Genomic DNA, 22,971 nt, shown 5'->3' with positions numbered 1-22,971 from the left:
ATGCAAGGTCGAGTTTGGCAGAGCTCCAGAAAAGGAGCTTTTTCCTTATACTTTCTAGTACTGGGGCAAACTGCTGTGCTAGAGAGATGTCCAATCCTACCTGGCATCCCAAATACCTGATAGCAACACCCCTCTGAATCCAGGAAAAACCAATGTCAATCCCCCAGCCTGGAGTGTCCTCATCACTGATCCAAAAGCCAAAGGATTTATGCCAGTTAATGTGTGCCCCTGCAGCTGAGCAAAAAATATCCAAGGCTGTCCGGAAAGAATCAAGTGACTGCAAGGAGGCCTGAATAAAAATAGCAGTGTCATCAGCCAACTCAGAGTCAAAAAGCTCCCGCTCCTGTCTCAAGGGCAGTCTCAGCCCAAAAAGCTCAGCCTAAAAAAAGAAAGAGGAAGGGGGCTAAAGGGCATCCCTGACGAACTGATCTGGAAATCTGAAACCTGTCACCCCTTACCCCTCCAATCAAAACCTGGCTGTGGGCTGATCTGTAAAGGGAGGCCACCCCTCTGATCCAGGCATCTGAAAATCCAAACCGTAGAAGAGTACCCTCAAGAAAACCCCAATCTACTCTGTCATAGGCTTTCTCAAAGTCCAAGAGTAAAACTGCTAGCCTCTGTCCACTCTGCATAGCCCACTCTGTGGCTTCCCAAAAGGAAAAGATATTATCAAAAACGCTCCTGCCATGCACAAAGCCTGTCTGAGTATCATGGATGAGATCTGGAAGAAGGGGCTGTAGTCGGATGCTGATCGCCTTGGCAAGGATTTTGTAAAGAGTGCCCAAAGAGTGATGGGTCTCCAATGGGATACAAAATTCCTGTTGCCACCTTTCGGGATAAGGTGAATGAGTCCCTCGGTCAATGAGTCAGGCATCTCGCCCGAGTCCCAAATGCCCTGCAGGGCTGAAGTAATATGATCACCTATCATATCCCAAAAGGCTATAAAAAAAGAGGGAGTAAGACCATCGGAACCAGGGCACTTGCCCTTAATGAAGAGCAGAAAGAGCAGTCTTGAATTCTGTGTTGGTAAAGCGTGCATCAAGAGAGCATAACATCTCTGGGGTGACCAACACAAGTAAACTCTGCCAAACTTCATCTCTAGCCACCTCTCTGGCCTATGAGTTCGGATCTGCGGAAAGAAGGGAGGTATAAAAATCTGTCGCTAAATGCATGACGGTCTCCGGATGGGACTGCAAAACGCCGTCAGAGTCAATAAGCTGCCTGACACTCTCTCTACTATGTCTGGGGCCAAGTGTAGAGAAAAAGTGTTTATTGACTCTCCCTCCGATCTGTATCCAAAAAGACTCCCGTGCATGGAAGGCATACTCTGCTCTCTGATCCAGCAAGGTCTGCAAGTGAGCCCTTGCCGCAGCAAGGCGCTCCTGTATCCAAGCATCTGAAGGTCGTTTCTGCTCCTCCCTCTGAAGGGCTGCCAACTGCCGGCGGATACCAGCAGTGAGCGGGGAGAGCAGCAGGGAGCGGGGAGGGCAGTGAGGAGGGGAGCAGGAGGAGCGGGGAGCAGCAGCAGTCCTACACCTTGCAAAGTAATTATGGAGAGATGGTGGTGATCACTCCCAAGGGACAGTTCAACTGTGTGCTCTCCTTTCTTGGAAACATTTCAGGATGTTAGTTTATAACAGCAACAGATGAATGGATGATTTAAGGTGGTATTAGAAGAAACCTTTTGTGTGATATAACCTGTCTGCTTCACGATATTGGAAAGGCCCGTATGTATGTAATCATGTATACTAGCAGTCACAAAGATATGCCGCAAGCAAGCAAATCCAGCAGCAATCTGAGAATCACAATGCACTTTTTTCTACAGAAAACAGAATGATCTTTTAAATGGAAAGAAAACAATACAAATGTGAGCTATCTGTGTGGAACTGAAAAATAAAAGGAAACCTGCCCTTCTAAGATCCAGCTCACTGCCTATGGTATCCCTGGAGCAGGTGCCAACAACCAGCATGGTTGGCTATACAACCCATGGATTCCTGGATCCTTAAATATAAAAGATGCGTGCAGGCCAAGCCTCACAGACATTCTCATGGCGTTTGTAGTCTTCGTGGAACCATACATACGTTGGTCCCTTATCGCTCGCAAGGTGTGTATGATGTAAAGCCAGGTGTTGATGAGAGTTTTCCAGGCATGAGGTGCTTTCTTGGAATGACTTAATGAATTGGCCCTCTTATTTGTGTTGATTTGGAGGCTAACATGGCTCGTTCTTGGCAAGCCAACCCCAACTTAACAAGATTGATCAAGCAAACGTGAACCAGGCACCGGACTACAAAGACCAAGTATTCAAAGTACAAATCCTGCTTACATTCTACTCGAGCACCTCACTGGCAGAGGCGCAACCTGTGATCACCTTAGGCACCACCCTTGTCGACACCCTTGGCACTGCCCTAGTTGACATGACACTGATTATCTTCTTCCCAGCCTTTATTGACCTCTACACTCCTACTGGCCTGGAGAGGCACCGAAGGCATAACACTGTAGTAGAGAGCCCCATTTATTCTGTTTTCACGAGTAAATCCTGATCATGCTCTATAGGAATATCTTATGGATTTCTGTTTCCTTCTTTCTTTCCGGTAGCTAGCAAAGAGACCCATTTTGTTCCTCAAGGGAATCTCTTTTTACGTTATCCTCATTTTGTGTTAGAGGAATATGATTGTTGTTCCTTTCTGCTATGTAGCAAAGTGCCCCATTTTATTCCTTGGCAGAAAACTCTTGCACCAACAAAACCTCATTTTGTTAGGGGACTCATTTATGGATTGTTATTCCTTATCACAATGTGGACTCTCTTTTCACTTGTAGGCGCTCATTCAAAGGAATTTATGTATGGATTGTTGTTCCTTACCATTTGTCTCAAAGACTTCAGTTCCGCATGGAAACTTGCTTTGCAGTAGCATATCCCCGCTTTTTCCTATGTATCTTGCTATTATTTACTATGGCAGTGGTCCCTAGCATTATCTGAGCTCTCGCCATGGCCTTTTTCTAGCCTTTTGGCCAATATCTTTTAGTATAATGTCTTGTACATGGCCATCGGCCTTTTTCTAGCAAAACTAAGACATGCCATTACTTATATATCCTAACTAGGTCCATTTTTTCAATCAAGTAGAAAAAGTGTTTTTAAGGTAATGGCCTACCTCCTCGCCACTCCAGCACAACTTCAAGGCCGTCAAGGCGAAGTCTAAAATCTCGAATGTTGTCTTGGGGGATACCCTCCCTTGGTGTTGTAGCTTGTAGTGGTGGCATACTGTTTTTTCCTCTCTTGCCTCGCATGTGCCAACCAGCTCTAATTCTAAAACCCAATTTGAAAAGCCAATATTTCCTCCATAATCTCAGGTAATGTTGAGTTGGTAGAGGCTAGGGTGTGAACACATGACGCGAAGGTCTTTCAAGGGGGTGGAAAGGACGAGAAAGGTGAGATGGGGACATTTCAATCCAGAGAGCCATGAGGGAAAGAGCAAGAGTTTGTAGGATCTAAAATTGCGAAGGAGAAGTGCTTCTAGCAGCAACTAAGCAGGTAGCTTCTCCCTGACCTGAACTTACAGGTTGGATATTTGTAAAGAACCAAGTCTTGAAGAAATAGGGGAATAGAAGGGTGATTGATAATCATGCACAAAGTAGGAATCCTCTAATATGACCTGTCCATCTGTACAAGAGGAAAAGCATCCCCAAGATGCACACCGCAAATTACAACGGCTACCAGTCATTCTCATCAAATGCTTGGGAAACAGATTTTCAAACAACCTTTGCAGTTTACCATGTGATACAAGTTTCACTCAACCTAACCCAAAGCTTCAAATAAGTTGCAGTCTACAAACGTGCTGCATGATGACAAGTAGATTCTGAAGTGTAGGGCCAGTGCTTAACTCAACAGGAGTGCAAGGGTGATGCTAATCAAAGGCGATGTGCAGCCAGTGGATGCAAGGAATGATTTTCCCATGCACGACCATCAAAGTTTATAATATGAAAGTCTGTCACTTGAAACTAGTCCTGTTGCATGTTTAACCTGTACATGAGTATGTCCCCCCATACATTGGAAAATGGGAAATTCTCATTAATTAGTTGTTGGGAAGAGAAGAGGAGTGAAAAGGAAGAGGGAAAGGGCATGATTAAACTAAGGGATAAAGGGGGGAGGGAGGAGTTTCAAGTAAGAGGGACCACTTAAGAAGGTGGCATTAAAGAAGAAGGCACGTGCTAAAGGGGGAGGGGAAATAGGGACCATTTGAAGGGGGCTTTAAAGAAGAAGGCACGTACTAAAGGGGGAGAGGGAAGAGGGACCATTTATAATAATTTAGTTAGCACTAGGTATGCTCTTCCACCCTAGAGCTTAGTGGTAGGGCTCACATGTGGGAAAGACAACATTGTGGGTTCGAATCCTACCCTCTTAAATAATGTGCACTCTTCTTAGACATAGCTTTAAATAAATAAATTAACCCAAATAAATCAATTCATCCATGGACAAACATAAGTTAATTAACCTCTATGGTCCAAAACAAATAGGAATATAATAAAGTTGAGCGAGTATGTCCCTTATATATATATATATATATATACACTTTTTTTTTTGTAAAACCACAGCTTAAATTATCAAAGACTGTGTGTGTGTATATATATATATATATATATATACACACACACACACATTTATCAATGTCTCCTCAAACTCGTTTCTCATTGATAAATGTATATATATACATTTATCAATGTCTCCTCAAACTTGTTTCTCATTGATAAATGTATATATATATACATTTATCAATGAGAAACAGTTTGAAGCTCAGAAAATAAAGTCTGTAACTTGTGATGGTTCAAATTGAAGAATTAATTTAAAGCAACAGATTGTCAAGCTGAGTATTTTGCAAAGTTTTTAGTCAGCAAGTAGTACGAGTCTGCTCAATCCTAAAATGTGGGCTTGATCATCGCCCTATGGTCCCTACAATGCTGTGCAGAAGTCTTTCGATTGTGTGCAATCCCCATAGCATTCTGAGCTGATTCAAATTCTTTATTTTAATTGCCTTGTTTTTACAATCTTTTTACTTCAATCTGCTCTTTAGAACTCTTGTTTGTTCTCTCTTGGCATTACTATTTTTAAGATAAGAAATCAATGCCATCATCACTTTGTATGGCTAGAATTTTCTTTCGTCTTGTTTGAAACTTCAGTGACAACATGGTATATGTTCTGCATCTGATGCAACTATAATATTTTCTTATCTTCTGCCATTTGGTGCTATCAAAAGGCAACTTTTATAACTCCCAAAATTTGTATTATGCAGACAGACAATATAGCAGGTCGCATTAGAGCACACCGTGCAAAAGAAGGATTAAAGAATGCTCCTTTTGTGTATGTTCAAGTTGCAAATAAAAGTGTAGCAAGTGAGTTGGAGACGCTTTTGATCAATCAGCTTCCTCATTCAGGCTTAGAACTTGTTAATAGAGGTGATAAATACCATCGCCACTTTGGGACAGATCCTCCTGTTCAGGCTCAGTTGCCTTTCTAGCTTCTGTGCAATTGAGTGCTTACTTGAGTGGTTGCTTACTTTGAGAGCTTGTTACACAACATTCGTTCCCCAAATATTCCTCTCGTTCAATTTGAGGGACTTCCCTTTTTACCTTGCATAAACTCTGTAAATGTACATTTTTGCCAGCATAGTTCTGGGTTATTGAGGTGGTAAAATGTACCGGCAATCTACAGGTCTGCTTAAGAAGCAGCGAAATTTTGTTATTGCAAAAGAACCACGTGCAAGATTTCTGTCTTTTCACGTGACACTTTTATTGAAATTCCTCATCATTCTCATTCCATTGAACCGAATCCCAAATGCTACTTATGCTTGTGCTCAGTCAAACTATCAAATTATCATTCCCATCATCATGTGTCTTTTGTTTATAATTGAACAAAATACAAATTTGAGGTGGAGGTTTTCAAGTCTCTGTAATATTTGGTAGCACTTGAGATCATTTTCAGGGTAAATTATAGTCTATCAGTAGACTGAAAATTTTACAAGAACATGCCTCAATGTTATTGCGAACCGAACCAGTGTGTTGAGTATGTATTGGGCATTACTGAGGGAAGGTGATCCTTCACATTCCAGGGCATAATATGGCCTGATTTTGGCATGCATCTTGAGATAAATCACTATTTTTGGTGCCCTTTATTAGAAATTTGAAGCAAATAGGCATTGATTATCTTGTCACATGTGCTTGTAAGATTGTATTAATTTAAATTATATGTTGAATGGAAGTCATCTATGGGTATGTTATAATTTGAGTGCTCTTCTGCCTCCTATAATCCTTCAAGTTATCTCTTTTGATTCTCCACTAAGTTTTGGTAATATCTATTTTTAAATGTTTGGAATTATATATTGCCATTGCAGGAGAAAACAGTGGGCCACCAAAGTAAGAGTATTGTCATTTTCTAACCTCTCAAATAGGAAAACATCATTTTTGTTGAATTGCATGCTTTGATATCTCAGCACTCTCCTGCGCAACCTGTCTAGCTTCGAAGTATGAACACTTGCTTTTCTATAAAAATGTGTCCTTTAGTGGTACAAGCCTTATGTGGCTCCAACTCTTTGTGATAATTTATGCTCAGCTAGTTCCATCTTCTATCTATTTTGCATTTCTTTTTTTTAAATCAATAACTTCCTGGTTTCTAAGATATAACCAATCCCATTTGGATATAACAGTAGCCTAAATTCAATAGCAACTATTGTTTTTTAAGGAATCTGAAACTTCTTATATAATGAGAAAATTTCACGACTTCTAAATTTGGTGATGCCTACCTTTTTACATGAATACAAGGGCGTATAATGTTAAAAAGATTTAAGTTTTGAAAATGTGTGTACGTGCACGCGAGTGCATAAAAATAAAAATCCTTTATGCTATAGTGCATGTTGTGGTATGTTATGTACAATGTATTGGGATATGTCCTAAGGTAGAAGAGAGGAATATATTTATTGCATATTCTTATTGCAATTGGGCTCCATGTAATGAATTGTTTAAAGTATCAAAAGCTTATAATAATTCAAGGTTGACTCACATCAAGAGTATGCTTGAGTATGCCAAGCTTCTCTTAGGGACAGAAAGTAGACAGAAAGGGTATATTTGCTAGCATATGCTTGATGAATGGATGTGAGCAGCTTATTAAGCGGAGATGAAGAAGAGAGGTCCTTTTCAACTATACAAGGATGCCTTTTCCCTTCATCCCATGAAGCAAGTCCCTCATATGCCTCCACCCTTCTACCATTCCTCCATCTTCACTCTCCCCTTCCTAGCTTGCCCCTCTTCTTCTCCCATCTTGTCATCTGTACGAGGAGCCCTACCCACCATCCTTTTATGTATTGGCTTGGTAATGCAAGTGTCCACTGCAACTTCCCCCATGTGGATTGATGGTTCTATGTTCTTGTGATATTGTTTGTGTTCCGCTTTTCCCACCCCCCATTCCATTCGCAATTGTGCACTTTCTGGTATATTTGCTTTTGGGTCCATGAGTGAAGAAAGGGATTGTCATATGAACATATGTATGTCTCAGTTTTTTTTTAATTGTGAGAGTGGGAAGCTTCAAGTGTTGGAAATAGATCAAGAGTTCAACGAAGCTGAAGAAGGGGAAAATGAGATTGCAGCAAGTAGTCATCGAGAGACTAAACCCTAGGATGGACCTTGGGGTCAACATACATGTAGAGACTAACTAAACCATAAACTCAACTTGTAGAAAACATGCTCCTAGTCCCCATTGAAGGAAAATGTGAAAATGTATGAGGAATAATATCAATGACCAAATAGCTACAAGTTTAAAGCTTTGTGCAAAGCCTTAACTTTTAGACGAGGTAAGGATTTGTTGAAAAGATATGCCGCATTATGATGTATAGGGCAAGCGACCAAGCTGATCTCCCTTGCACTCCATGACATGGTGATCATGTATCTCCATGTGTTTTGTACGTGCATGAAACACAAGATTTCGTGCCACGACAATGGCAATCTGATTGTGTGTAGCAATTGAGTAAGCTCTCCAATTGTGTATATGTAGATCTACCAATAAGCATCTCAACCACACATTCGAATGTGGTTGTGAAAGTTGCCATGTAATCAATCTAAATCATTGTAAGCATGTAAATGCAAGTTACCTCCCTTGGGAAATAGCAAACCAAGAGGATGACTACCTTGCAAGCATTTGAAAACACACTTCACAATGTGCCAATATGCAATCTTTGGGTTGTGCATAAACATGCAATTGGGGCACTACAAACTCAAAGTTTCGCTACATATTACACAAGTCAATTAGACATCCTATAGTCTAGTTTTTAAATGGTGGCATCAAACAGTCCAATATCATCATGCATGGACAGCTTCAAGAAATAAGGTAGCAACTCCAAATTAGACATTTCAGGGATCATATCAAGATAGATCCAGATCATCAAAATCCAAGGTATGAAGGCCTTAGCAACTATTTCTTAGCTTCGAGGATTCTTGGGTCTAGCAAGTTATTATCAAAGATTTATCTTTGATTCTACTTTTATAGCTAAATCCCTCACTAATCTACTTTACAAAGGTGTTCCTATATATGGGCAATAGAATGCCAATCCAGTTTTGATTCATACCAGCAATCCTTGAGAACGACCGTCGTTCTTAGATACACCATTTGGGAGGAAACCTTCCATCTGAATATTGGGAATTCTAGCTAACATCGGCCAGCATATCGCTCTAGAAAGGAGAAGACAACAAAATGTTCCCACTTTCATTTGCTTCTAGGCAAATGTTGCCATACGAAGTACACTATCCCAAGAAAGAACAAATGGGACTAGCTTTAGTATGTCGCCTTAATCATTACAAGCATTATCTTTTGGGCTGTCTCTTTATGATTTTCACTAAGGATGGCTCCATAAAAAGTAAAGTTGCAAGTGCTCGATTGGCTAGCCAATTTGTTAAATGGAACCAGTTGTTACAAGAATACGATTTCACCCTTCAAGGTGGAAAGGATGACGGCAACCTTAACAAATTGCCTCCTCTAGGATGAAGAGCCATGCAAGGATCTACTTGTTCTCACCTTTGATCTTGTCGATTCTTGCATGAATGGATAATGAACTATTTGACCCACTTATCTTATCCCAGCGCACTACATTAGTTGAAAGGAAGAAGATCTACCATGAGAGTGAGACCTTTTTCTTGCTAGGAGGAGTTTTGTACCATAGGCAAGGAGACGGAGTCCTTCGGAGCAATATCTTTAAAGGAAGGTCAAAAAGTCTTCTTGTTGCTTTCCATAGATGGTGGATAGATTTTGTCGTCCCCTTGCCTACCACAATAAAGAGAAAACATTACTTGCTAATTGCCATAGATTACTTCACTAAGTGGGCTAAAGGATCAACCAACATTGGATGTGATTCTTCTACTACATCTGACTTTGTCATTTGGCATATTTGTGCTCGATTTGGATGTCCTCTAGAGTTCATATCTAACCAAGGTGTCCACTTCAGCAATGATGTGATAAATGATCCACTTGAGAATTTATCAATTCATCACAGGAAGAGTAGTATAGCAAAAAAGGCAAAATCACGTATTCTATAGCTATAAAAATTAGATGAAATTAATGAAGAATCGTTTTAAGAAGGAGCCTCAGCTTCACTTGATTGATGTTGATGGTTCACTCACACCTATGTTAGCTCTTCTTTTGCTTCCATAATCCTTCGAAGTATTGATGTGCATCTCATACGCTTGATTGTAACAAATGTCAATGCCCCAAATTTGACGGTTTATTTGGATGGTGTGCAAGCCATATGACATATTTTGGATGGAGGACCATGTGTTAGAATACTTCTCAAGTGAGAATTATGGTGGGACTCCTAATAATCTACCCTTGTATTAGCATACTAGCATATCATATGCCATGTAATGTAGTTGTGAATAGCATTCATTGCATACTAGCATATCATATGCCATGTAATGTAGTTGTGAATAGCATTCACTTTGTTATGAGCTTCACGGTAATATATATTGAACAACTTTTAAACTATCCTCTCCTCATTAGTAGACCTTGGATGGAATTTCAAGTTCGTCCATGATTGGGGCACTTAGAAAATGGTACTACCAATTTATCACTAGCGATGTGATATTGACTTAGAGCATGTAAGAGATATCTAACTCCCAAATACAATATTGGTGGACCATCAATGTAGCAAAATATGATGTGGATAATAACATGGTGTCACCAAGTTCATGGAGTTCATTCAATTTGTATTGGATTAGGTGTCTTTTTTCACTCCTTAGAAGTTGTAAACATTTGACATATGTCAAATCATCTGTGTACACCTGATAGTTACATCTTCCCTAATAGAATGGTTGTCACTACATATGTGAAATCATCTATGTGTACATGATAGTTACATCTTCCCTAATAGAATGGTTGTCACTATAAATGGGATAACCCTTGCAATGAATGTTGCTATAGCATGCACAAGTGAGGAACTTCTCTTAACTAATGTCATTACTACCATGGAAGTAACCCCAAACTAAGATATGGCAACTACAACAACTCATGATGATATTAAAGTACTCAACATCTATGAAACAAAGTCAAGCAAGAGATATTCAAAGGCATTGTAACTCAAGAAGAAAAAGTGCCCAATCTGAAATCCTCAAATGTAATGTACCTTAAGAAGAATAAGCAATCTCAAAGACACTAATTAAAGCCCCATCTGGGAAACTAAGGTCCTTAGTATGTAGTCCTTTCCACACTTGCAGTGAAGTACCCCCATAGTTGACCAAAGAAAATCTATGGGACTCTGTAGGTCCTTAGTCCCTAGTCCCTTCCATACTTGTGATGGGAGTACTGCCATAGTGGACCAAAGAAAATATATGGGGCTTTCCATCCGTGTCCCACTATGTGATCTAGAGTACCTCCAAGACCAGCACTTGAGGGTGATGAGGCTGAGATCATCTTTCTAGAAGATGTGCCTCCATAACAAGAACTTGAGGGGGACGAGGCTAAGATCCACTTCCAAGTGCTATCTGAACCAAATCTAGAAACATACAAATCACATTGGCTTATATTAATGGGCGTGGGAGAATGAGGTTTACAATGAATTTGTGAAATTATTTTTCACTCATCAAATATTCCTATTACAATGTGTCATCCTTCCACAAATATTAACAATATTGCATCCTTAATATAACCTTTGAAAAAAATATCAAATTCATGCCCTTGATTTCTTTATAACTATCTTTATGTACATTAATTTTTTATGTATGTATATATAATTGTAATACATGCACATAGTCTATGCTTATTATATGATCAAATTACACGCATGCCTCTCTAAGATGTTTAAAACTTTCTATGCTATGGATGCTTATGACACATATGACGGATTCTTGATCCCAAACATTAGGATATGCTCTGGATATCAAGTCTTAATGTTAAAACTTATGTAGCCTTATTTATGTTTATTCTTTTATAATCCTTAGATGGACCCTTCCATAAGCTTTTTCTCCCATCCTTTCCCTATTTGCTTGCTTGCATGCCACATAATTTTGACTATAACATGCTACATTGGGTCTATAAGATCCAAAAGCTTGATTATTGAACTTTAATATAAGAAATAGTTTTTGGTTCATTTTAAAAGGTCTTTTAAGAGAGTTTTATAACTAACAAAATACAACTAAAAGACTTTGTTGACACATTTCAAAATGTAACACCCTTCTTACATTTGGCATCATGGGGTATTCAAAACTTGACCTAGCTATCTAAATCCAATAATATCCTAACGTAGTACTTTTGCAAAAAATCAATACCATAAATTGGAGAAACTAAGAACACTTATAACAAAGTGTCATTTAGACTACTTGATTGTTTCTTGCATGCACATATGGCTTCTAATTTTTGTATATCTTGATGCTACACACCAAGCTTCTCATATACACAATGTATGACATTTTCTTGAATTAACCATAGAAAGTAATCTCACTACTTTGATGCCTTTCAAGCTAAGCTGACTAATAAGGTGCCCAATGTTTGTTGTCATGTGTTTGTTTGTCATCATCGTTATTGCGAAACTTATGAGAAGATTCAACCTAAAACATTGTCTCCCATACTTCTCCATGGAGAGCTTGGGGTGTTCTTGTTTGACTTTTCAATGGCTGTTGACCTATAACTCTACTAGATAACAACTCTATGAAAATGACAAAAAAATAATCACTAGAAATATGTTAGTGCAATAAAATAATAATAGCAAGAACAAGAAAAATATGAAAATGACAAAAAAATAATCACTAGAAATATGTTAGTACAATAAAATAATAATAGCAAGAACAAAAAAATAATCACTAGAAATATGTTAGTGCAATAAAATAATTAAAAAAAGAACAAGAAAATGAAAAATGTACACCATTCGAGGTATAAAACAAGGTGATTATTGAGGTGTACGGTGAGCTGATAGATGAAGGAGAGACTAAGAAATGTTTACCATTGAATGAATAAGTAATGTGCTCAAATATAAAATAGGCACTACTATAAGCCTTGCAATGCCTTAGTTTTGGCCCACATTATAGCATGCTCTCTCTCTCTCTCTCTCTCTCTCTCTCTCTCTCTCTCTCTCTCTCTCTCTCTCTCTCTCTCTCTCTCTCTCTCTCTCTATCCCTCTCTCCTGCTCTCTCTCTCTCTCTCTCTCTCTCTCTCTCTCTCTCTCTCTCTCTCTCTCTCTCTCTCTCTCACACACACACACATGCACGCATGTACCGATGCACCCATGCATGCACCAACACATGCACGCACGCATGCACATGCATGCATGCATGCGTCCACACACACACACACATGCATGCATTCTATAGATCATTTCAAATAAACCTTGGCTCAATTTTAAAAACATCAAAGAATGCAAATGGAGCTTGGTCAAAGAATGCAAATGGAGCTTGGGTCGATTTGAAAATTGACAAGATTGTATATTGAGCATAATGGCTCACACATACACACACACACAAACAATCTAGAGATTGCAAATTGACCTTGGGAAATTTTGAAAACTAATAGCATGTGGTGATGAGCACAATGACCAGTGATTGCAAATTGAACTTGGGTCAATTGGAAAATTGAGAAGATGTGATGCTAGTAAGTGAGACTAAATTGCAAGTTTTGCATTCCCTTGAAGTAGTATTAGGCTATCATTTCATGGCCATGACATTCACAAAAGGCGAAATACTTAATATTCAAACATTCTAAATAGAGTCCGTCATGGTAATTCAAGTCACTTCATTCTTGTCTCTCTTCACTTTGTTAATATCTTTCTTAATTTGGACCACCTCATTTGCCTGAGATTTTGGTTGGAATAGCTCCTCTATTTCTTTCTTGAGTTGTGAGAGCCTGTTAGCTGTAGATGCGGTTGGTACACCGCCCATGAATAATAGCTGGATGATAGCTATCTTTATGTACTCTAGTTAGTGGCTCAGTTAGTATGCCACCTTAGTTAGCTGAGTTTGGTTTGAGACCCACATATAGGGTTCACCTATTCTTTTGTACTATGAGAGTTCTTTTGGCTTTCATAACCAAGAAGAGGAAAACTATTTTCAGCCTCCACTTTTATGTATATTCCCCCATTGTGTATGTGCAAAAGCCGCAAGTGAGACTCCTTCCTTCTCTCCCACTCTCTTCACATGGTATCAAAGCTCGGTTCGTGGTAAGGAGCTCAAGAAAGAAAACCAAGTTTGTAGTGTCCTAGTAAGAGGATCAGTGTTGCTTTCCTTTTTTTTTAAGTTTGGGAGCAAATCTCTGCAGGTAGCACAACCGGAAAGTGCAAGAGTGCACTGTCTTGAGTTTTATCTCGCACATCATGGTTTTGGAACATGGCAATTTAACCACTAGACAACCTAGTCAATGTTGTCTCATAGGACCCGATGTTGATTGAGGTGAAGTAGTTGTTAAGCCCAAAATCTAGGAGTACCAGACATTGAAGCACATGCTTTAATTTTAGTACTTATTTCAGGAGATTAGGTCGAATAAAGCTACTTCTTCACCCAAAGAAGTTAATTTGAAGGCATTCTCCTACTCCTCCTACCTCAAAAGAATACTAAAGACAATGTCGTGTTTCAAGAAGTCGTTCCCAAATTATTTTACCATCCAAAAGTACTATGCTTCAAGAGAAAGATAGGATCCCAAATCCCTATAGAAGAAGAATTAAGAATCATGGGCAAAGATCCCCAAATTCTAGCCTACCCTCATCTAGCCATTCTAGTTCTTCTTCCTCCTCCTCCTCTTCTTCCACATTCAGAGAGTTCTCCTCATGGATGAAAAAAATACTTCTTGTGCTTCTACATACCGAGTCTCTTGAATCTCATAGTCCTTGTCGTTATCCTTTCCAAATATGGCTCTTCCAATGAAATGATTGACTTTGAGCCTCTCACCCCCACTACTTTTATTATGGTAGCTTCGATTTTCCTTTCCACATGAGTAACATAATTCTCCATGCAGTGGTTTTTGTCCTTATTGTGAAAATACCATAAGCTTCTCCACTACCATGGTTGAAAAGGTATTTGGTAAGTGCTTGGTTGGCCTCCACATCCTTGTGGTTACCACTCTTTTCTCAGCCTTGGCCTTTTATGGGATGATTCCACAATTGCATCATTTCGCTCCTCATTACTTGTCTTGTAATATTTTTCTATGACTGAGGAAGAAAGCACTAACATATGGAGCCCTGCCATTTATTTTGCTCAATATGCTCACTCATTATAGGATCTTATTGCTCACTTGAGGATCTTATTGAGCCCCCCTGATCACATTGTTGGGCCATTGACCATGACTCATGAACATTTATCATTTACCATAATTAAACTATTCCTTCCCAATCCGCCCCCGTGAACTTGTCGCTCTTTTTAGCATCTATGGATCTCAAGCCAATGATAACATGTGACATGCAAAATAATCATATAGAAATCAAGTACCTAAAACCATGGATATCATGAATTGAACTATCCCAACTTAACCTCCATTAACATCTTCTTAGTCCCCATTCCTCATCTTGAGCTTTTGTGCATTAACGGATTGTAAAAACAACATATATGTAAATGTTCATATGACTTGACACCATACCCTAATGATGAATTAAAGAAGTTAAGATTTCAAAAACTACAGCAATGGGTAGAAAAGGAAAAAGCTCAATCTATGGTTGAAAAGCAGGCACAAGATCTAATCCCTAACTTGGCCCCACCAAGTCTCGACACCAGAATCGAGTTTTTGCTCCATCAACAAGGATTACAACACAATGTTCCACAATTCCATTTGGAAGATGCAACACTCTCAAGCATTCCAAGCTACCCTATGTCCATTCCCATTGGAAGTCTCTTATGTAATTGTCCCACCCTCTTGGAGAGTTCCAAAATATGGATTACAATTGTAAATCCCCCTCTACCTATGGATGAAACAAAAGATATCCCTATGCAATTGAGTGAAAGGGATGCCATATGCAATATCACTATGCTTTTGATCAAAGCACATGAAGACATCCAAGCTATTGTGGATGCTAGTGTACAATGAAGAGGATTCACTTAGCATTCACCTTGCAGATAGTTCATGAACAAACCCTTGGGAATAGTGGATGGGGTATCCACAGAGGTAGTAAAAGTCTACTTTGCCCTCCCGTTCACAATCTTAGACCTACCCAAGATATCCTATCAAGTCTTGCTCGGCTACCCTTGGTTACAAGAAGCATTAGTCCTACATGATTGGGGAATTGATAAACTCAACCACCTTGGCTACGAGAAGCAGTAGTACGACATGATAGGGGAGTTGATAGAGTCACAATACAAAATCGTGATATAGCAATGAGAGTCAATGTGGGGATAGGAGTAATGAAACGCATTGTGCCTAAACCATTGGATGATATCTCCTCTCCCACGATCTCTAGCCTATCAAACCTCCCACAACAAAATGCCTGGGGATACATAAAGGAATTGGATGATATCTCCTCTCCCACGATCTCTAGCCTATCAAAAATTGGATCCAAGCATTGGAGTCCATTGAAAATTACCATACACTACATCGGAGGTTGATGCAAAGGTCACATAGGTAAAACCTCTAGTCATGTGTGAAGGCCCAATTGACCCTAAAATTGCAATGTTTATGGCTAGACTTGAATGGGATAGTGATCTTGAAGATATTATCATTGGTAACATGGCTCTAACTTTTCACGAGACCTCAAAATAGAGGCAAAATATGCTCCATCAGAAGACCACATCTTCCATAATGATTTATCCATTCTTCATGCCCTAATGGCTATCAAGCTTCCCAAAGTCAAACCCCCCCAAAAACACACAATAGAAAATGACCCTAAGAGAAGACTCGGGAGTGGACACTGATGCAATGCCGAAGATTGAACACTTCATGAGCATGAACGAGTGCAAAATAGGATCATGGAATTGTACCTCACCTAGCCTATCAAACCAACGATTGAGGCTCCTCAACTTGAATGGGCCCATGATGGTCTCGAAGGAGTGTGCACAGCTGATGAACCACTCTTTGGGAATACTTTCTTGGTGGAAAAATTACCCCACGATTCCCAAAGTCTAAAAGTTCCAAAAATTCAAGCCACGTGAAAATGAAGATTGATATTGAGACTATAGCAAAAAAAAGTCACCAAGATACTCAAATGATCAATGATGATACTAAGACACCCACTCATCATACCACATGTCTGTCTAATCCAACAAAATTAGAGGTAGATATCAGTAAAGTACCAGATTACATCAAGAATTCAAAAGTGGTAGTGTCCCCATAGCAATGCCAAGACCATTGCAAGAGTCAGAAGTCAAAGAAATTGATAGAATTGGAGAGACTATAGTGTATGAGGGACCGGCCAAACTAGAAAAATACATCTTCCCTTGAAGGGGAGGAAGAAAAACTGGTATTCATTAGGAAACAACTCACCCAAGAAGAAGAAAGTTGAAGTTCACTGGAAAACCATATTAGAGAATTTGAGAAAATCCCAATACTTTGGGACTTTTATTTTCAATCTAGTTTTCATTGTATCTTATCAAACCTTCAAAGTTGGCAAAGATGGTGTTTTTGGAATCAACTCTTAAAGAGCTTTCCAATTATATGTCACATGAGGGGATTTTAACAAATGTTTGAAAGGGTACACCATGCCCCCATTTTAAGATCTTTATAGAATGGGACTTGGGATATTTTCCAGAGTCCCTAATATGATGTAAAACAAAGCTCTAAGCCTTCTAATAATCTAAACAAGAATGTTTGAAACTTAAGGAGACCAAGATAAATGTGCAAATGAAGTAAATGCGTTAAGATATTAGAAATTCAATGTGCATATCAATGCAATACAAAAAGGCCATAATTATAGGACACCCAACAATTGTATGGTTAATAGAGCTTTTATATTATAACTACCCTAACATCTAGTCTCATGTTCCATGGTTAACATAGCTTGGTTCTCTAGAATTTTGTTTTGAAAAAAGCTCGCAACATGTGTGGAACCTTAATTAGTATATCATAAGGGAACCTCCATCATGGCTCAATTTTTGGTATTATCCACTGTCTTACCCCACACCCTCCATTGTTAAAAACCATCCATATATGTCTATGCCCTTGAATCAAACATCATTTTGGCACTGAAGTGATTCCCAAGCATGAACACACATACACACATGCATGTAAATATGCACGCACGCACGCACACGCACGTGCACATGTGCATGCATGCATGCACGCATGCGCACACACACATGCGTGCGCGTGCGCCAGGCACGTGCATGCATGCATGCACATGCGTACACGCACATGCACCATTGCAAGAGTCAGAAGTCAAAGAAATTGGTAGAATTGGAGAGACTCTAGTACTAGTATGAGGGACCAGCCAAACTAGAATAATAAATCTTTCCCTTAAGGGGAGGAAGAAAAAATGGTGTTCATTAGGAAACAACTCACCCAAGAAGAAGAAACAAAGTTCCAAGACTTCTAATAATCTAAACAAGAATGTTTGAAACTTAAGGAAACCAAGATAAGTGTGCAAATGAAATAGATGTGTTAAAATATTAGAAATTTAATGTGCATATCAGTGTAATACAAAAAGGCCATAATTATAGGAGACCCAACAATTGATCCTAGTTGAGATGACATGCACAAAAATGAAAGGTTTGGCATCTCATAGAGATCATTTATCCAATAAGAGATACTATGGTTAATAGAGCTTTTAGATTATAACTACCCTAACATCTAGTCTCATGTTCCATGGTTAATAGAGCTTGGTTCTCTAGAATTTAGTTCTCTAGAATCTAGAATATAACATCTAGTCTCATGTTCCATGGTTAGTAGACCCTACAACATGTATGGAACCTTGATTAATATATCATAAGGGAAACTCCATCATGGCTCAATTTTTGGTATTATCCACCTTCTTACCCCACACTTTCCATTGTCAAAAACCACCCCTTCCATATACTTCTATGTCTTTGAATCAAACATCATTTTAGGACTGAAGTGCTTTCCAAGCACACACATGCACACACACACACACACATCCACGAAAATGTGCACGCACACACGCATATGTTAGTCAAGTGCACACGCACGTGCATACACACACGCACATGCCAGGCAAGTGCACATGCACGTACTCGTGCACATGCGCACACGCACGCATGCATCCATGCACACACGTGTGTGTGTGTGTGTGTGTGTGTGTGAATATATATACATATACATTTATTTATTTATTTATTTATTTTGTGTGTGTGCACGCGTGCATGCGTGCGTGCATGCACACACACACATACATGTGTGTGTGTGTGTGCGTGCTCGTAATTTGGACTTTTTTTTTTGTTTTAAGCACAGCTCAAAAATCCTTCCCACATCGAAAGTTAACCTTAGCGCTATGTCAGTTCCCATGTGCAAGTCAATACCTCAAGCTACAACATAGGCACATAGCGTAGTGCAACCTGGCACTATTATTTCTCAATAAAAACTTTATTTTCTCGTACTATCATTTTGCACCAATAGTGCAAAAACTAAGAAACATAATTTCTTCCTTAGTCTATATTTGAAAATTCTTCGTTTAATTTTTTTCCAAGAATCCTCCTCTAAAAATTTAAAGTTTTTAAACTTATTGATAATTTATTTAAATGAAATAAATAAAAATAGTCCTCTTCTCTATTTTACAAAATTTTATTCAAAATAATAACAAATAAAAAATAATATGATGCATAATCCGTGATTCCTTTCCTTTTTTTCTCTTTCCTCCGGTCTTTTCCCCTTTTTTTCCTATTTTATCCTTTCTTTTCTCCACGGACAAGAGGCTCTTAGCATTTAAACTTCAATTCAAAATAAATATGGCACTCATGATATACACAAAATTTTTGAAACACTTAAATAGAGAAGAGAACCTTGAAAAAATATTTTGGATTCCAAAGAATATTAAGAGCTATGCTTGTAATTATACATTAATGTATGTTCACAAGAAAGAAATGCTCGATGAGTCTTTGTACAAAAGAGTTTGATGCTCAAGGCAAAGGGTACATAGGAGTTTAATGCTTGAGGCAAAGGTACTATCCACATCCTTTTCAATAATCATATCCCAACACTTTGTAAGGTTCTCTAGGTGAATTTTGCTTCTAGAGGAAAGAAAATTTGTAAGGAAGCATCCATATTTGGAGGCTTAAGATCTCTCGTCACACAATTTAAGAAAAAGACTAGTATGATTTTTATCCCTAGGAATCTCTATTGTTTGTTTGAATATTCTATTAGAGCTTCTATGAAGCCCCTTCTTTTTTCCTTAAAGTAATGACCCCACCATGTTAAGAATTTTGATTGTTAGCTATGCATTCCTCATTGTTGATAAAATCACATATTGTGTGGTCTAGAACAAAAGAAAATATTTGCAAGCCATTCACATGTAATCCATCTAGAAATGAACTTCAATTGCAACTAGACTAACATTGCCCAAAATTGCGAGATAAGCACCTTGGTAGCGAGCCAATGCCCACTTTGATGCCATAGAGTGGAAGGTCCATGGATAATACTTCTGCATGCTTTCTGTATAATTTTTGGATACCTCCATAGCAAAGGTTTTGCCTAGGCACCCATTCTACTGATGCGCAACAAAACCTAAATATGCCAATTTGATGTATCCCATTCGGTACCTCCGAACTCAGGAGTCAGTAAATTCCACTCTGCGATGCTTACAAAAATTATATATATGGCAATAATATTATAAACATCATCAACTTTTACGAAGATACAGGACACGTATGGTAGCAATACTTTGTACAGTCAATAAGTTTCCCTCAATGTTTTGATTAGAAAATAGAAAAGCAACTTTAGTCCTAAGGAGAGTACTGATTGATTTTCAATCTTTGAAAACCAAAGCAAATGAAATACAGAGTTTCACATATTTTGTGAAGATTGCCTTTTGACTCTTACTAGTTCTTAATTCTTTGCAAACACTAAATCCACTATGGTGGAAATGCGAATATGGCACTAAGTGTAGCATAGCCACAATAGGCGTAAAACCATGCATTGTTATGCTTGCACTTTTGCAACTTGACACATACTAAAATGGTGGTGCTACGCATGTCCCACATTACTGTAAGAGGCATAAACTAATATAAAAACACGGGGGGGGGGGGGGGGGTGTAAAGTGTGGCAAAAGCCCAGTTCAACCTTACAGATCAAAACTTCTGATAAAGTTTCTATTCATTTTTTAAGATGTATAGATGCTTTCCAATAAATGAAAATAAGTTGCTTCCTTGCACCATGTCCATATCTCCTCATGTTAATGATAGGTTTAGGATTCAAAGCTCATTGATTCACCTCTTTACATATTATAAATTCCTTTCAACAAATGGGGGAAATAGGCCCCTTGCTTCAAGCTTGCACATGCACTTGAGATTCCTTCCATGTGTACCTTAAACAAAAGCCTAGAGCTAAAAGTGATTTGGTATCTCTTAAGAGATTATTCCTTCAAGATGCCAACAAAACCAAGTGTCTCTAGGATGAAAAGTTGACATTGTTCATCACCAAAACGTGGTAGTTGACTGAGAGTGACTACAAAAAGCAATGTCAACCTAGAAACACTAAAGTCACAGATCAAGATACCACTAGCTCAAGAGAAAAAGAATAAGGTAAGTGTTGATACACAAGGGCGCATGGAAGATCCAAGAGATGTAACATGAGATTCAATAGCTTGAATCTTGCAAAATAACATATAGTGGAGAATGACAATATAGAGAAGTTGAAATCCAAAGTGGCTACGAACAAGTAGTAGTTGATGAGGGCTAGAAAGGCGCACAAACGTGATCCATTAATGACTACTCTTGACACTCCATCTCATAATGACTCACCAAGAACAACTCTCTCTCTTTCTTGAAAGATATCCATATCGACAAGGACAAAATGGCACCTAAAGATGATGGCTTATTTAAAGGCAATACCAAGATGCTTGCATGTCTAGCAAAGGCATGTCATGATACTACCTATTGGGGCTAGCTTGGACAAAAATGAGCTTGTAGCTAAAATTGTGTAATAGATGCAATGGTGCTCAAAGTGCAAAAAACCTGGAGGAACTGATGCAAAAGTGTATAGTCCATGGCAACTAGCATGACATAGAACTATATGTAAACAGTTCTAACTCATTATGTACCGTCAAAGAGCCTTAGACTAGACCACAAATAATCAGATTTAGCAGAGGATCCTACCCTATTATGAGGTCTAGGCTATAGCAGCTGCTTCACTCATTAGTTTAGTTTTAGAGTTTAGATGCCAGTATAGGCTATAGCAGCACAAGGACAAAAAAGGATTATTCCTTATTGAATTATCAGCTGAGCAGTGAGCCCTATTGTACAATCCATTTTCATTCATTAAATGGAAGTACAATGATAAGATGAGTGCATGTAGGCTTTTCTGGAAATTAGGGGATGCTGTTTTACAACTGTGCTTGCGGGATAATTCCCAAAGCTGTCACATCGCAACATCCTAACAGCCTAAAGTACATAGTACTACTTCCAAGGCTAAATAGAAAGTCACTATATTACCCCTTTTGTTACATAGCATGCGGGACTTGATGTCCCTTTAGTTGGGAGTAGAGCCCGATATTCTTGGTATTGTATGTGGACCATGTCTGGATTTAATAAGACTATAATGTAAATGCCATAGAGACCCTAATCAGTTTACATTATGATGTTTAATGGGATTCTCCCTTTAAATTTGTGATGCAATACAAGGCCTAGAAGACCAGCAAAACAAAGATGATGTGTGCATCATCCTTGGCGTGTTTTGAATTGGTGAAGCTAACTTACATACCTGTGAAAGGTTGCTCATTGTATATTGAGGGGTTATACTTACCAGCACTACATCTTGAATTGCTGGACTACAACTTTTCTTCTTGTTGGCTTTATGGCATCATTGGACCTCTCTCAGCTAATATCAAGAGGAGACAAAAGGAGATGGGGGAAGGTCCAGAGATGCTCCAAATGACATCCCTTTCTTGAATGAAATGAGGCAAGGGATTGTGTTTCAACCTTACAGGGGAAGGGCTACATTAAATGATACATCACTCAACCAATTGCATAATATGACGAGGCAAGCTCAAAAAATAAAGCCAAAAGGTATAGATTGTCCACACTGTTAATGCCTGAAATGCACACATGCTTTTGTATATTCAAAGGAATCGTCACACATCATTAAGTGTAAGACAGAAAATCACATTAAAAAATCAGCTTTCCTGATGAGATACCCTTAACTCCTCACAGTGGCAATACATAATAAAAACCAAGGTTGAATGTGGTTGGAAAAGACTAACGAAGCATCGTTTGTGCATTATTCTCTTTTTTGAGCAGCCTTTTCAATTTGGGTACTTCGTAACAATGATTACCTTCAAAAGTATAATTGTCTTTCAATCATTCTTCCACACTGTATGAAATCCTTCTAGAACACACTCTCTACTAGGAGAAGTGTCAATTGGACAAGCAGCAAAG

The 22,971-nt window shown here is 38.7% G+C and overlaps 1 protein-coding gene across 1 annotated transcript in view; it reads left to right on the top strand.

Moving 5' to 3' along the window:
* Positions 1-5,855, top strand: part of MSH1 (MUTL protein homolog 1) — a 198,707-nt gene extending 192,852 nt beyond the window's left edge. Inside the window, exon 24 of the mRNA XM_087378347.1 lies at positions 5,286-5,855. Within this exon, the coding sequence (XP_087234473.1) occupies positions 5,286-5,510 (225 nt within the window). The 3' untranslated portion in view covers positions 5,511-5,855. The remainder of the gene's footprint in view (positions 1-5,285) is intronic.
* The last annotated feature ends 17,116 nt before the right edge of the window (positions 5,856-22,971 follow it).

Source organism: Dipteris shenzhenensis, chromosome 8 (assembly GCF_047967505.1).
Source record: "Dipteris shenzhenensis isolate YYH24624 ecotype China chromosome 8, Dip_SZ_1.0, whole genome shotgun sequence".
NCBI classification, from domain to species: Eukaryota; Viridiplantae; Streptophyta; class Polypodiopsida; order Gleicheniales; family Dipteridaceae; genus Dipteris; species Dipteris shenzhenensis.
This window is presented reverse-complemented; position numbering and strand designations above follow the sequence as displayed.